Source organism: Pipistrellus hanaki (genome assembly GCF_964339955.1).
Source record: "Pipistrellus hanaki genome assembly, chromosome: 10".
In the NCBI taxonomy this organism is placed as follows: Eukaryota; Metazoa; Chordata; class Mammalia; order Chiroptera; family Vespertilionidae; genus Pipistrellus; species Pipistrellus hanaki.
This window is the reverse complement of record NC_140512.1, coordinates 15,083,820-15,101,117: the sequence shown is the minus strand read 5'-3', so window position 1 is coordinate 15,101,117 and position 17,298 is coordinate 15,083,820. Positions and strand designations below refer to the sequence as shown.

The 17,298-nt window shown below is 44.6% G+C and overlaps 1 protein-coding gene across 1 annotated transcript in view; it reads right to left on the bottom strand.

Annotated features, from left to right (window-relative positions):
- LAMB4 (laminin subunit beta 4) overlaps window positions 1-6,454 on the bottom strand; it is an 83,639-nt gene extending 77,185 nt beyond the window's left edge. The window contains exons 1-2 of the mRNA XM_084897794.1: window positions 6,351-6,454; window positions 429-493 (exon numbers count right to left, since the gene is read on the bottom strand). Coding sequence (XP_084753920.1) covers window positions 429-462 — 34 coding nt within the window. The 5' untranslated portion in view covers window positions 463-493; window positions 6,351-6,454. The remainder of the gene's footprint in view (window positions 1-428; window positions 494-6,350) is intronic.
- Between the last annotated feature and the right edge of the window lie 10,844 nt (window positions 6,455-17,298).

Genomic DNA, 17,298 nt, shown 5'->3' with positions numbered 1-17,298 from the left:
AGACACAGAGAATTTGGCCTTTTAACTCAGAGCTGCTGCTTACTGAGAAGAGGGAATTTTGCCTATAAGCTGGGCCCACATCACTGGGACAAGTGCTACATTCAAGGAAGAGCTATTTTTAAAAATTGAAATGCATTATAGTTGTCAATTATGAATCTGAAAGTATCTTACTTTCTTTAATATCTTATTTTATTTATTTATCTGCTGAGGATAATATTCCATGAAAGAGTGATAGAATTAACTATCTATGGATAGTAAACATATTTGAGTGAAATTTTTTAGTTGCTTGACAATTATACAACAGAAAAGCCATGAAAATATATAGCAGTATAGAAAGAAGGTGGATATGTTTAAAAACTATTTCCATTAAATATTTTTAGAATAATTTAATACAAGCAGAAAATTGATTTTTGACAATGAATACTCACCAAGGTGCAACAGAAAGGTCAGTTGAAATTGCATTCTTGTCAGGAAATGTTTAACTCCAATTCTGCTAGGTTAAAAAAAGGGAGGTTAAATCAGTCACTGATAAACTCAATTAATTGCATCAATTGTAAATGATTTGAAAAGTTGTCCAATGGTTCTTATTCTTTAGGGACACAAAATACCTATAGTGCCCAAGTCTTTGAAAAATAAGAGTACATAGCCCTACCCAGTTTGGCTCAAAGGATAGAGTGTTGGCCTGCAGACTGAAGGGTCCAGGGTTCGATTCTGGTCAAGGGCGATACCTGGCTCTGACCAGGGCATGCGGAAGGCAACCTATTGGTATGTCTCTCTCACATTAATGTTTTTCTTTCTCTGTCTCTCCACCTTCTTTCCACTCTCTAAAAATCAATGGAAAAATATCCTCAGGTGAGGATTAATAACAACAACAACAAAAGAATGCATACAACTTTTACAAATATTTGTTTTCTATTTTGAAATCACAAAATGCAACCATATGTGGGAAATGATATGGAAAAGTATAATTTCCTTTGCATATTTTTATTTTAACTGACTATTGCCCATCTCCTTATTTAGAACAAATTTTAATTATACAATTAACATGCATTCATTGAAAACAGAAAATTCGGATAGTCATTATTTTAATGTATTTATATGAATGGTAGTGAGTACAAAAGTATTTTTCATGTATTTATATGTGGGAATTATTTTTGACATCCTAGCCTTTAAGGCCTGTCCTAATGAATGAATTGTTTATCTTACTAACCCCGCATCTTTAGCCCTCTGATCTCACATTCCCTAAACTCCAGCATTGGGACACCACTTTCTGCTTGTTGCTCCCTCCTCTCATGCCCTTTGCCTTGAATGCCACCTTCCTAAACACAAATGCCACACTCCTAAATGAAGACCTTTGGACAGTGTTTTGAAATGCCTGATTTTTGATGAATTTCCCACTCTGTGATCCAAGTTCTTTACACGGCCTGGGGTCATTCTAGCCATCCAATATCCTAAGACAATGACCAAGTGAGAGGCAGCCCTCCGGAAGCATCTCCAGTTGTGAGATCTGTGACAAAAACCTGCAATTTTTGTATAATAACCACACACAGAACCTAGTGAAGACCTATAGGAGAGTCCAGAATGGAACCTGAGGAAGTCCGCTCTGCTTGGACCACCTGACCCTGAGCACTTTTCCTACGTGGCGGATTCTTGTGGCCGTTTCCTCAGTCAGAGCATGTGGCTTCGGTCAATTACCCAGCTACAAGTTTGGTAGCATGAAATCTCAAATCCTGATGTTGTTCTGGAATCAGAACTCCGGCCTGCATGCTTCATTCCTTCCTATTTAAAGTTGAATAATATTTTATGCTAGGTACCTGCGGAGATTTTTCAACTACCAATGCTCAGGCCCAACCCAGATCAATTCAATCAGTATTGCTGTGGGTGGGACCCTAGCGTCAATGTGTAAAGATGTTCCCCAGAGGGTTCTATGTGCAGCCAGGGTTGAGATCCAGCAGTGGCTCACAAACACCTAAACCTCATTAATTTGCCCAATATGCCTACTCTCCCCCTGGATTCCATTCTAAGGAAAGAGCATAATCCAGTGGTTCTCAAACTTGGCTGCATATTAGAATCCCCCAGAGAGATTTAAACACCCTGTCACCCAGGTACATTTCCTAGCAATGAAATCAGAATACCTGGACGTGAGGTTCTGGCATCAGTGTGTTCTAAAGATTCTAGGTGATCCCATATGTAACAAAGTTTGGGATCCATTGGCATTACTGTGGAACAATGTGCTTGGCCAGAAACTTGAGGGTCATTCTTTATTTCACCTCCTTTCATTCTTCAAGTCTAAATTTGATCTTATTTCCTTACACAGTGATTCTCAAAGTGTGATTCATGTACTTAGTACGGTGACAGATTTTTCTGGAACTTTCCTTGGTTTTAGCTCTGAAAGTTCCCAGGTCCTGGGAATCTCCCCGAGTCCTGGGCAAACCCAGATATTGGTCCCCCCACTGGACCAGCAGCACCAGAGTCACCTGGGAACTTGTTGGAAATGCAAATTATCCTGATGTCTTGGATTCATATGTGAAATCTAATGAACAAAATAAACTGATGGACAAAATAGATCCAGAGAAACAGAAGCATGGAACAGACGACAGGGTTCCAGAGAGAAGACAGGGGTTTGTGTGTGTGTGTGGAGGGGGCGGGGGGGAGATAAACCCAGGGTGTGGGGGTGGGCTGAAGTGGGCAATTATGGGGGGAGGGGAAGACATATGTAATACTTTCAACAAAAAAGATTTTAAAAAAAAAATGCAAATTATCAAATTCCAGCTTTCTTTTCATCTCTATTTTCATAAAATATATATTTCTCTTTACTTTTAGTCTGTGTGCATTTTTCATTCTGAGGTGGATCTCTTGCAGACAGCATATATATGGACCTTATTTTCTTATCCTTTCTCCCTTTAACATCTGTACTAATAAAAGGGTAATATGCTAATTAGACTGGGGGACCTTCTGGGAGAGCTCAGGATGTCCTTCTGAACAAAGCCATAGTGGCGGGGCTGAGGCAGAGGCAGTTAGAGGTGATAGGTCAGGAGGGGAGGGAAGTTGGGGGTTAACAGGCTGGCAGGGGTGGGGCAGTTGGGGGCCAGCAGGCCAGCAGGCAGAGTGGTTAGGGGTGATCAGGCAGGCAGGCAGGTGAGCAGTTAGGAGCCAGTGGTTCTGGATTGCAGTCCCAAATTGGAGTGCACAAATTTCGTGCACTGGGTCATTAGTTTCTTATAATACTGGTTTGGTGATAAACTCCTTTTATTTTTTCTTGTCTGGAAAGCTCTTTAGTTTTCTTTCAATTTTAAATGATAGCCTTGGTGGGTAGGTCATTGTTTTTCATTACTTTCAGTATTTCATGCTAATCTTTTCTGGCCTGAAATGTTTTTTTGAAAAGTTAGCTGACAGTCTTATGGAATCTCTTTTGTAAGTAACTAATTGCCTTTCTATTGCAGCTTTTAAGATACTCTCTTTGTCTTTAACCTTGGGCATTTAATATTTTTAATTAAAAAAATCTTTATTGTTGAAAGCATTACATAGATCTTCCTTTTCCCCCATTAACCTCTTCCAGCCTGCTCCCATCGCCCCCTACCCCCAGGCCCTCACCACCCCATTGTCTGTGTCCATATGTTATGCATGTATGCATACAAGTTCACTGGTTGAACTCTTCAGACCCACCCTGCCATGCCTTCCCTCTGAGATTCAACAATCTGTTCATGTTTCTATGTCTCTGGGTTTGTTTTTTATTAAAACATCTTGGGCATTTTAATTATGATGTGTCATGGAGGCCCCTTCCTGCTGCTATTGTAACCTTGGTTTTGAGATCCCTGTATCAATTGCTAATCCTGGTTGTTCCCTGGTGCTAACCTTTTACCTGTCTCTTCCCCCACGACCTAGTCTATGGCTTTCATCAGTACTTAACATTTTCCCAATTTCATTTTTTTTTTTTTTTTTACTTTCCAGAGCCCCAGTGTGAAACTGGGCTTTCTTTAAATATGAAAGTTTGAATGTTGTATTAGAAATTGCTTGGGAGGTAAAGAGGGATATAGATATAACCACCCATCATTAGTCCTAATTTTTTTTATATCATAGCTGGAAGACATTCTGAAGTGGGCTTCATTCCCAGTATTTTCTCCATTTAGAACTGATTTAGAACTAGGCTTGATCCTGAACCACATGCTGTGAAGGAGTCATAGCTTCCAAGTCAGAAGCACTGGCCGATGGTCCAAAGCATTCACACCAGGAGCTTCTGTAGGGCCCAGTAAGAAGAAGGTGGGAAGGGCTGGGGTCCCTAGCTTTCTTCCCCCCTCCCCCCCAAGAAATGGGAGTGGCCCCATTGAACACCGGGGATTTAAAATCCTTTAATCCAGCTATCTCTGAAAGCCTGAGGCACAGCAACTGAAGAGATGAGTTAATTCTGGCTGCTAAAAGTATTCTCCCTGAAATGATCCAATAAAATGTGGTAAAGGGATTTAAATCATACCCACTTTTCTATGTCCCACTGCAAATGAATCTTGACTTCTTTCTTGGTGAATGTGGATTATGGCTGATCGCTGTAATTATGCTGCAAATCCTAGGCCCACATCAGCTTTTCTGCTTCTCAGAAAAGTGTTGTGCAATGGTTTTCAATGGGTTAGTTTTCCCTGCAGAGAACTTTTGCCCATATCTGCAGACATGCCTGGCTGTGACAATAAGGAAGAGGGATACTGTTAACATCTAGTGGGTAGGGGCTAGGGATGCCCCGAAATCAGTATCTTCTAATGCATAGGACAACCCCAGCCCCATAAAACTGCAGGTGGCTTCAGCACCCTTAGCCAGGGCCTGGCATCCCACCCTTTGTTTCTACAAATTGCTCAGCTCTCTAGTTTTACTCCCTGTTTTCTGTTTCCCATTTCAGGTCATCTAAGCCCTAAACTACATGAGTCTTATATTATAGGAAGTCTGGTAACTTTTAGGAGTTCTATTATCTGAAATCACCTACCCAGGCATTATGAAGCCCACAACGGCACATACTGCACAGTTCAGGTGTCGTGGTAATCTCATCCACACCATCCTTCCTCAAGCTATCCATGTAATTGGTGCTGCTTTTCAGGCTAGTTTATCAGAGCTGACATGTGCAAAGCCTCACAGGGGCTACATGAAATGTTTTCTTGTTAAATTCATTGGTGAGTTCAAGTGATGCATGTAAAAATAATTGGGATGAATAAATATACTATTACCCCCTCTTTGGATGAGAAGCATGTAGATGTATTTTGGTCACCTATACTAATAAAAGAGTAAGATGCAAGTTGACCGTACCTTTGCAACACCTACCAGCCAATCAGGAGTATGCAAATTAACCCAACATAGATGGTGGGTTAATTTGCATATGCCGCTGAGCAGTCTGGGCCGGGGCAGGACACAGGTGTTCCACCCTGACCCCAGCCACTCAGGGACACTGGACAGGGTGGAAAGGCGGGAAGGCAGCTCTGGCCAGAGTGAAGGCGGTGCAGGCAGCCAGGGGAAGGAAGGCCCATTCTTGCAGGAATCTTTGTGCATTGGGCCTCTAGTTGTTTAATGAATGTTGCTGGATGATGCAGGTCTTAAAATACATTGTGTTTCAATAAAGGTCTCAAAATGTTTGAAGGGTTGCAATAGACAGTAAAATATATAACTTTCTGGCATTGCTAATTGACTTTAATTTGCTGACTGTTCACTAACATTACTTCATCTGCCCTCACTTGCAGGCTGTGCTCAGGCAACAAAGTTATGTTTAACTTTCCCTTATTTGTGTAATATCTTTTCCCACTTTGCAACAGGAATCATCAAATATTCCAGCTGCATTGCCTAAATTGCATCACAAAGAGGAATGAGAAATGGAAGCCATCAAGCTTATTTCCTTTCAATTATAGCAGAAAGAATTTGTTTTTGTTTTTGTTTTTGTTTTTGTTTTAACACAGTATTTACACACACCTAGGATACTAACAGAAACATTTTGAAGACATGGGCAGTTCTATAGAATTAGAATTTTTTCTCACTTGTCACAAGTTGTATCACCATAATAAAGTAAGCATTTACCTAATACACAATTTTAAATGGTGCAGTTCAACATTTCATTTCGTGCTTCCTTCAGGGAACAGAGAACTTCAGGTCATTGGCTGCATCCCACTGTGCACTAAGCGTCCACTCTTCCCATTGGGTACTGTATGACATATGCATGTCTGACTTTTGATCTTTCTGTAGAAACAATGATTCTACTCTATGCTCTGATATATTATCCTCTATGCTGGTTCCCCACATACCCAACAAATTCTGAGCTTGCTGATACCTTCACTTAATCCAAAAAATGCCAATTTGCCATTAAGATAGAAGGTAAGACTTACCGGGATTTGAGAGTCTGTTGAGAGGTGCAGGCAGCAGGCAGGGCATGTAAAGGCACACCTGAAAGTAAGAGTCAATTTAAGTAGAAAATGTTTTCCCCGAGGCATCTGAGGGTAGGGAAAAAAGAGAAGTATTCCAAAACCTGCCAAAAAAGGTGTTTTGTAAAGTTACTTGCCTTAAGTTTTCACTTACACACACACACACACACACACACACACACACACACACACACAGAGAGAGAGAGAGAGAGAGAGAGAGAGAGAGAGAGAGAGAGAGAGAACATTAGATTTTACAGCAAATGGTCATTTATGTGTCCAACTTCTGCAAACAATGACTACCGGGAGTTGCAATCAGGGGCCACAGCTGCAAACTGCAACATTCCTGCAAAATTTATAACCAAGATTGCAGTGCTTTGTTGCTCTTGCCATGTGAAATTCAGGAGGAAGACTCGTAGAGAATCAGAGCTTACATTGTGCTCACAAAAGCCACAGAGGTGCAACGCCCTCCCAAGGAATGAATGGTTTGGGGCGATTCACTGGGGTGAAAATTATGGGCCTATTCAAACACATTTTCCTTCCTACTTGCAATAATAATACTTTATAAAGCAAACTCTCAACCTGGAAATGAGTGATAAATGCAGACGTTCTCATGATTCACTAATTAGGAGAGTCTTTTGCTTGATCATCCAGCTTTACCTTCAAAAGGAATCTGTGTCTAATGACACAGAGGAAGAGGGAGACAGTCCATGGCATAATTTGGCTTCTAGAATTTGAGCTGTAAACATCTCTACAGATACAACATTAAGACAAAATTAACAAACTCGTTTCACTGATTTATAACACTGGCATCTGTCAGAAAAAGAAGAAATGGCTCGTACCAAACAGAAAGGAAGAAAAAAGAAAGAAATGAGAAGTTCCAGAGGCCAGATCGTGGCAGGGCCACGGATTCTGCAGTCCTTGCCTGTAATTGTTGCCGCAGTCTTTCAGAACTCACTCAGTCTTGGAAAACGTCTCTCCGTTGTCACCATTAACCGGATACTTTGGTAGTGCATGCTACAATGTGAAGTTCTGGAAATAATATCATTAAGTACTTATTAGATTGGGGTGATAGGTTTTATTTCTCCATTAATTTAATTGGATTCAAATACATCAGAAAGTCACCAAGCAAAACAAAGTTGTTTATATTTTCAGATACCAAGGAGATGAAGCAGAAAATATTCTCTTCTTCTACCTTCCCCTTAAGCATTGGTGTTTCCTCAGCGTTGGCACCCGAGCACCTCCTTCCCTTTCTGTGTGTATTCCTCAGGCAACTCATTTGGGTAATTTAATAACCTAAACCACTTCTTTCTCCAACTCTAGCCCCACCTGCTTCCTGAACTTTGATTTCATGCCGATTGAATCTCTCTCCGGATGACTCACCAGCACCTCAAGCATACAGTGTTCACAGTCGTCCCAACCTGTCCCTCTCCCTCATTTCCATCCCATCGCAGTTCATGACATCTTTACCCACTCAGCTGTAAGCCAGGGACCTCCGCTACGCTTAATTTCTCTCTTTCCCTCTCATTCCCCCAAGGCACACAACCAAAATCTCTGAGCCTGGCCTCCCTAAGCCATCAATGGGGTTCGGTGACAAAGGGAGAAGCTGTCTTGGCTCTTTCTTCGGCTGCTTCCCCCGAAGTCCCTGCGTTTCTCTCAGCATAGGCTGGTGCTTGGTGCAGTGCTGGTGACTTTCCTTTGGCCAGAAATGGTGTCACCATTGTAATTAGCCAGTTATTATTATTAATGTTAGTATTAATGTTAATATTAGGAAGAAAGCAAAGGGAAGGCCAGGCATTATAAGCATGGTCATCTGGTAGCTTCACCAGGAAGCTGAAACTTTTCACTGCGGTGGGCTGTTTCTCTGTTTTCCGTGTCCATCACAGAAAACGACAGGTTCCTGAGTGGAGGAGCTGGGGATTAAGAAATTAGAGAAAGAAAGAGACAAGAGGCAGAAATAGATTCATCAAGCTGGGCGCTAGGTGGGCGCCATCTCTCTGATGGAGAGGCAGCAAGGTTTGTTTATAGGGTCAAAGGAGCTTATTTCCATTCTTAACTAGGCCCTATCATTACTGGATTTACATATCTAGACCCGCCCCTGCTGATACCTGAATAAAGGTACTCTGCCAGTGTCTTGGGCTCAGCTAACAATTTAAAGAATGTCTATGTGCCTTCTCAGGCGGCCCTCTACGTTTCACTCCTCAGGAAACCATTACAAATCACGGCAAATCGCTGGGGGAAGAGGACCAACAAAGGGAAGATGGACACCTGCAGTCAAGTTGGGGTGGCGTAGAGAAGGTGCTTGCCTGTCTGTCTAACCTGGGAACAAAGATAATTGCCCAGAGGCCTGGAGCCCATGAAAGCCTGTGAATATTCGGAAACACAAAATCCCCAGACAAAGGAATTCTCTTCCCCTTCCCCTCCCTCTCTCTTGTTCCTCTTGCTCTGCTCCCTCCTGGCACTCCCATGTTCCTTCCACAGCCTCGTGGACCTAGAAGCCGCACAGCCTTTGGCCACACAGACCCCACACACAGTGGCTGCAGCTGGGAACAGATGCTGGACTGAGCTGTGCGAACGTGGAGTGGAAACTCTGGGCAGAGGCTTTGGGTCTAGCCATGCTGAAGACAAAAATGGGACTTTTTTTCCTTCACTGGGCAGAAGGGGGTGTGACCTTGGAAATTCATGGGTTTAATTCCACAGAAATAAAACTTTCCACAATACCTCATTCTCCTGTGGGGCTCCCAGAAATTCTTATTCCAACGGCATCCCAGGAAGCCCACTTCCACCAGCAACAGGGGGCTGGGGTGGGGGTGAGGGTGGGGGTAGGGGGGTGACATGGTGAGTACCTCACCGAAAGAAGCTGCAGGGCTCAGCCCTGGTCTCAGAGAATCACTCAGAGGACAGAGGTAGAGTCTCAGTCCTCCTGGTGCTTCCTTCTTTGTTCCCTTCCGTTCAAAACAGCAGCTGATTCTCACTATCTCTACTCAAGATTGTCAGTCAGAAGGTCTTACCTTTCACTGGCTTGTTTATGCTGTAGGATCCTTTCAGGAACAGTAGGGGGTGGGCTGGAGTGGAGCAGGGAGGAGGTTGGAGAAAAAAGGCTAAATATTATTGACTGAACTGTTTTATTTTGCTTAGAAAAACCAAATTTAGTACTTTGTGGCTGGGTCTTGATGACCAAAAAGTTGTATTACTTCAATTACCGAAAGCAGAATGTTTTAAGTCATTACATTTTCAGATTGACTCCTAGCTTAGCTTTCCCAAGATGAGATCAGCAAATACTGTTATGAAGGAAATCCCCCAGCTTCTGAATGCTAAGTCAGCTTTTTATGCCACTTGCTGTGTTCTATAGCCTAACATCAACATGTCTGATGGGGCTGCCATCATTTCTAGCACAGTCTCTAGTTGCCTCCTAAATCTTGTCCTTGTTTCTTCTGAGCTATTCTCCCCATTGTCACCAGAGAACACACACTTATACTTGTAACATTGTTTTGCTTACAAACCTTCATTGGCTCCCGTTCACTTACAGGCCCTGACTTTCTTAGTGTGCATAACAAACCAGTTAATTTGAAGCAGTCCCTCAGGAAAGCTCTTTTTGTTGTTGTTAATCCTCTCCCTGGTAGGATCACAGAAGGAGGAACGCATGAGGCCCAAGTGATTAAAGGATTATAAATGTACTAGAGGCCTGGTGCATAAAATTTGAGCACTGGGGTGTGTGTCCCTGCACCTCTCCAACCTGGGACCCCTCAAGGGATGTCCGACTGCCTGTTTAAATGGGCAGTCCGACGTCTCTCTCACAATCCAGGACTGCTGGCTCCAAACTGCTCACCTGTCTGCCTTCCTGATTGCCCTAACTGCTTCTGCCTGCCAGCCTGATCACTCCCTAACCAATCTCCTGCCAGCCTGATTGATGTCTAACTGCTCCCCTGCCAGCCTGTTTTCCCCTAACTGCCCTCCCCTGCAGGCCTGGTCCCCCCCCACACACACACACACAACTGCTGTCCCTTGCAGGCCTGGGTTTCCCCCAACTGCTCTTCCCTGCAGACCTGGTCACCCAAACTTCCCTCCTCTGCCATCCTGGTTATCCCTAACTGCCCTTCCCTACAGGCTTGATTACCCCCAACAGCCCTCCTTTGCAGGCCTGTTCCCTCCCAACTGCCCTTCCCTGCTGGCCTGATCTCTCTCAACTTCCCTTCCCTGCTGGCCATCTTGTGGTAGCCATCTTGTGTGTTGGAATGATGGTCAATTTTCATATTACTCTTTTATTAGATAGGATAGAGGCCTGGTGCATGGGTGGGGGCCAGCTGGTTTGACCTGAAGGGTGTCCTGGATCAGGGTGGGGGTTCCCTTGGGGCGAGGGATGGCTTGGGCAAGAAGCCTGTGGTGGTTTGTGGCCTGGCCACGCTCCCCACTGACTCAAGTGGAGGCCCTGGTATCTGGGATTTATTTATATTCTATAATTGAAACTGTGTAGCCTTCAGTGGAGGCCTGGGCCAACCAGGGTATGCAGGAAGCTTGGCTTATTCCATCACCTAGGAAACCCAAGCCTCCTGCTTGCTCCATGGCTGCAGCCATCTTGGTTGGGTTAATTTGTCTACCCATCCCTGATTGGCTGGTGGGCATGGCTTGTGGGTATAGCAGAGATATGGTCAATTTTATTAGATAGGATTAGGTCATCTGGCTACAAGATGGGCTGGGTCCCCAAATGGCGCTAGCACCAAAAGATGGGGAATCAGAAGTTTTTAAAGGTTTCTAGGTGGGCTTTTTCTGGGCAGAGAATTCTCTGTGCAGGTCCAGATCCTGAGAAAGTCCCACAAGGGAGAGATAATGGTCTTAGCAAGTTGCATGTGGTCTTAGAAAGTAGAATGTGGTCTAAGAGAAAGGGAATGCCCATTGTGAAGTGGTCTGAAGCTCAGTTCCCAGGGGAAGGGGTATTGATTCAATTATTTGATGAAATCTAACACACTGGAGGATATTTTCCATTGATTTTTAGAGAGAGTGGAAGGGAGGAGGAGAGATAGAAAGAAAGGGAGAAACATTGGTGTGAGGGAGACACATTGATTGGTTTCCTCCTGCACATACCTGAACCAGGGCTGGAGAGTAAATGCTCTTGACTGGAATCGGACCAGGGACCCTTCAGTCTGAAGGCTGACACTGGGCCAAACCAGCGAGGGCTAGCTCTTCTTAAACAGAGGTCTTGGCATCACTTGTTTTCTTTTCCAAAAAACAAATAGCTTTGTTGCTTTTCCTGAACAATAATAAATGCTCATTTACATGAAGGAGGAAATAAAAATCATCTGAAAGCCTACAATCCTGATGTGAACATCTTTCCCGATCTCTCCTTTAACTCACTCTTGTTCTTACTTGCTCCCTCATCTGAGAAATAGAGGAAGGTCAGGCCCAAGCCCCCAGTTCAGCAGTATGGAATCCCAGCTCCACTTCATAGTCACAAAACTGGCAAATTCCTTTAGGTGTAATTTACATTCCATAAAATCCACTTTTTCTTCCTATTATTATTATTATTATTATTATTATTTTAAAATCCACTTGTTTTAAATGCACACTTCTATACATTTAGTTGAACTCAAATATGGGAGAAGCAAATATTTCATACCCCTAGGTAGGCATCCTAGGAAGAAATGAGCATTTATTATTATTGTTCAGGAAAAGCAACCAAGCTATTTTGTTTTTGGAAAAGAAAACAAGAGATGGCAGCCTTTTCTCAACCAGAATTCCTCCTTGGTGACCCTTGTCCAGCTGTGCCCCCGGGCCTGTCCCCCGCAGGGGCCCACCTAAGGCCAGGCTGAGGAAGCAGCACCCACAGGTGCTTGTCCGGGCTCCAGGAGATTTCATGAGGGCTAAGCAGTCTTTACTGGGCAGCAGGGGGCTTGCAAGTTCAGATGGGGTGCGTGGAGGGTCACTAAGCATAGCCAAGCAGCTCTTAATAAGATTCGGGAAACCTGAAGGACCCAAGATCAGTGCTTGGTGGAGCTGACACCTGCTGTCAAAGCTGCAAGGGCTGATGGGCATGGGCCTGCCTGCAGAGCCCTCCCTGCAGGCAAAGTCAGCTGCTCTTTTACCTCAGCATGACCCCAGGCAGAGCTCATTGGCACCTGGAGAGAACTCAGGTCGATTTACCCCTCAGTTTCTTTATAACCAACTTCCCCAGTACCTCTTCTTACAGAGGAGGATGAACAATCCATACAGCCACAGGAACTGGGGGCAGAGCCCTGCTGGCAGCTCCCAGCTCAGAATCCGCCTCGGAGTCTAGTCACCAGACAGAGGTAGAAGGACTCACAGGGCATTTAGGAGAGAGCCAGGCGACTCAAGTCCAGCGAGTTTTTATCACCCTCGTCAGAATTGTTAAATGTGTTTCAACACTAAAAGGGAAGTGTTAAAATGTACAAAATTTAAGTTGATAATGTGAATCCAGTGTAATTTTTAAATTATATATATAATTATATATAAGTATATATCAATTAAAATACATATATATGTGTATTTTAATTTGATTTCAGAGAGGAAGGGAGAGAGAGGTAGAAACATCCAATGAGAGTGAATTACTGATCAGCTGCCTCCTGCATGCCCCACACTGGGGATTAAGCCCACAACAGGGGCATGTGCCCTGACTGGGTATCGAACCGTAACCTCCTGGTTCATAGGTCAATGCTCAACCACTGAGCCCCTTGCCTTTGTCGGCTCCGAGAGGGATGCCTGCATTCCATCGTCCTTTCCCTGCTCCACTCACATCTCTTGCACCTGTTGTCCTGTCTCCTACTCCTCACACTGATTCTCCTGCCTCCCTCTTATAAGGACCCTGCGATGACATTGGGCACCTTCAGATAACCCAGGAAAATTTCCCCATTTCCATATCCCCAATTTGGTCACATTTGCAAAGTACATTTTTAATCATTTTACATATTCATAGGCTATAGAGATTAGGACATGGACATCTCGAAGTACATCTCCTGCCATCCTTATCCTCTCCAAATTTCATTCATCTTTCAAGGTTCTCTCCTGGGACTCCTTTACCTCAGCCCACAATGACACCTGTCTCTGTCATGCTAGCCTACATTCTATCCCAGTGCCTGGTCCTAGATCCCTAGTTGTTGGGCACTCAAGCGCCTTCAGATCTCTAATGGATATGAAGGGGCTTTGAGTCCTGGAACTATTGTTACACTCTGCTGGCTCCCCTGAAACACTCCCCGTGCACCTAAAGACGGAATGATGCATTATTACTTGGAGGAACTATGTGCAAAGCAGCAAGTCCAGACTTCCAAACTTGCCCTCCCCTCTTCCCCCTCCGGTTACTTAGGCCAGAGGTGGGACTGAGGTGGGCTGAGTAGAGAGCCGAGATCCCAACGTCAGTGTCTGCCCATGAGCCTGCCACCCGGAGTAGAGCTGGTAAGCAGTGCAATGCGACGTTCCTATTCTCATGGTGTCCTCCCCATCTCCATGGAAAATAACTGTCAGCACACACCCCTGACAACCTCCGACGAGTCCCGACAACATCTCAGGGCCCTTATGAAGCACTTGCAAGTGCGGGTTCTGCCCTCCAGAGCATCTGGCAGCCTCTCAACCAGCAGAGCAGGATGAGTCTTGGAAACGGGCGCCCCGAAGCTGTGCCCTGCAGGCTGAAACACCTGAAGCGTAAGATGTGGGTCTCTGTGCTTGCATCAACGTGGGTCCCGGGTAGGAAGCTGTGTGCTTTCCTCTTTTCGCTTTTGGACTGACACCCCACTGACATTTAAACTACACAGCAGGCTTTGATTTCGTTTTTACATATTAATCTTCCACTATACGATATTCCTCTATCTATAGGCCCACTGTGCCCCCACTGGAACGTCAGAGTTTTGTTTTGTGTAGTTAAGGTTTAAGGATAAGCAATTTCACGGGGAAAAGAGCTCCTATTTTGGAGTCAGACACAGTTTAGTTCACATGTGAGAGTTGTGCGGCTGCGTGATGTTTGGAAAGGAAAGGGTGCCGCCTCGCAGGGATGATGAATCCATGACACGGGGATGGTGTTAGTACAACACTCCGGACAGTACCTGGCTTTCAGCAGGCATTGAAGACAGCTTAGTTATTTTCTTCCTCTGTCCTCATTGTAACACAACACGTTCTTTCTAACTAAAGAGAATGAAATACTGAAAACACATACGAAGTAGAAAAACACCACAGAGATTGTTTGCATTTGGGGGGGCAGAGTGTGAAAGAATATAAAGTAATTTGCAAAGGAGATATCTTCATCAGCTCAGGCTGCCATAACCAAAGGCCATAGAACGGGCAGCTGAACAACACAGACACGTTCTCTCACAGGAGGCCAGGAGGCATCCCGACAGGGAAGACATGAGCAGAGTCCCCAGTTCCCATTGTTGCTACTTACGTCTCTGTCCACACCAACTGCTCCACACCAGACGCTGTTTTCAACGTTATCACAGCCTCCCTCACTCAGCCCTCCACACTCAGTCAAATACAGATGCCACAGAGCACAGACTCTTTTTTTAGAGCGCAGACCATTTTCACCAACTTGAAAAATGGGCCATGCAACCTCGCGCCATCTGGGAATCACCCCTCCACTGCGTGGGCTCACGCCAGGGGAATCCCTCTTCGGCAGCCACGGTTCTGATGGACAAGCATACTCTCTGCTCCCAGACCGAAGGGCAGAGGCTTTCCCGAAGGGGACGTATCCCTGAGAAGGCCCAGCAGAGGGATTTCATCCCGTTCATCGGTCGGCTGTCCCCTCGGCTGGAGCTTCCAGACAGAGCATCAGGACCATCGATACAAAGGACTCCTCTGGGTGACTGCTCCTGGAACTCCTCTTCAAATCAGGTCATCTCTTACTAAATTTATCCTTTTCCCTTTGGGCAGACATTGACTCTGACCAAGGCAACACTTTACCTCTGAGGAGACTCCACAGCAGGCTAACTTCATCGTGTTTGGGACTTCCACCCAGGTAAACGTTCCCAGCTGGCTGGCCTCATTGAGCGTCCTAATGATTGTCTTAAAGAGACACCCCTTACCTTTCAGGCAAGCGGTCCTAAAATGGATGAAACTCTTGCCCCAGGCATTTCTAGCCGATAGCATCCCTATGGATAGGCTGAGACCAGCACAAAACACAGCTGTTACTGTAAATAAAGTTTTATTGGAACAGCCACACACATTTGTGTAAGTATCTTACATGTCGTAAGTCTTAAGTCTAAGGCTGCTTAGGCTCTATAGCAGCTGAGCTGAGTACTTGCTACAGAGACCATATGGCCTGCAAAGCCTCAATTATTTGCTATCTGCTCCTTTAAAGAAAAAGTTTGCCAACCCTGCTCTATTGTGTGGTGTGAGTGGGCAGGCATCAGGACGTTAAAGATCGCCAGGTGATTTCCATGTGCTGGCTGAGAATCTCTGAGTTTTTAAAAAGAAGGCTGAGTCATTCCCTGAGATAATGGTACATGGTTAGAGCTGAAGAAAGACTGTCTATAGCATAAATGGGGTGAAATCTGAGACATTCTAAGGCTATAGAAGAAACAAAGAATGCACTGTCTGGCAAATAGTAGCTTCTATGATTATTCTCATTTATTTTTTCCTGGTATTATTTCAACTTTTCAACATTTTTGACCATGAAGTAGAGGAGAGAATATGATAATTGAAGGGAGTGTATTTGTGGGGACTCCAAGATTTCAAAAGGGTCTTTTGTTTTAGATTCGAGATACTTCAAGTGTGTTTAAATGTCAATTGAAAACCCAGTTGAACAGAAGAAGGGATGACTGATGGGAAAGAATCCACCAAGGGGGAGAGAGATTTTTCCGGACCCAAGAAGAAGGACTGATCCGTGACAGGAGGAAGGATGGCTCCTCCATTTTCACAGGAGACAGTGTAACAGTGGGGAATAGTGACCCACCCCACCATTCTTTTTACATTGTTTCTGTAAATGCTGACTCTGACTAGTATGCAGCTTGTAAATAAACAGCATGTTTGTATAAGAATCATAGAAATTAACTTTAGAAGATGCAGATGCTGACCTTCAGTTATTCCAGTTTTGGGGGATTTGTTGACCTTCAATTGTAGAACAAGGATGATGTAGAACCAGGATGATGAAGACCAGGATGATGTACCCCAGATCATCACTTGACCAGTTGTGAGATCATTATCAGAATGGACTATGCTGATCTGCATGGAGAGAATTTTTCAACACCCTCTCCTTGGTCTCTTTGTTCTGCTTTCCATCTCTCACCTTATAAAAACCTCTGCCTGCACTGAGATGTAGAGATGTGGATAAGAGTCCCCCATCTGTTCAGGTGATTGTCACTTGAATAAACCACCTTCCTTTTCACCAACACCTGCCTCAAGAGTTTGGCTTTTATGACAGCAGGCAGCTAATTTTTCTCAGGTCAACTTACATTCTAACACTCGGTAATGACTACTTCGGATCTTTTCTACTCTCCTCATTCAACCCTGCCCCCTCTCCCAGCCAGCCTCACACATCTCCCTCTACAAAATGGTTTTACATCATGATGAGCTAAAACAAGAAAAAGAAAGGCAGAGATGGGAATTCCCTCGTCTTCTATCAGTAAACAGAAATGCCTGCCTCAATAGGCTTCCATCTTCTACTGGCCCCCGAGTTTGCTCCTAGCACACTTTGTCTCTCCTCTTCTCCCACTGGTCCCCTAGCTCTCAGCTCACACTTCCTCAGGGAGCTTCCTGGCCACTCTGCATAGGTCGGCCTCCTCCATCACACTCTCACAGGACAGCGTGCCTCCCCTTCAAGGGCTTATCTCAGTTTGGAATTACACAGTCGTTTAGGTGGCTATTTGATCAATGTCTGTCTTCTCAGAGCAGACTCCAGGCACCCTGGGAGCAGAAACCACATCTGGTTTAGCTCATCTTGTATCCTCCCTGCTTAGTAAATACTTGTCACAGGTGCTCA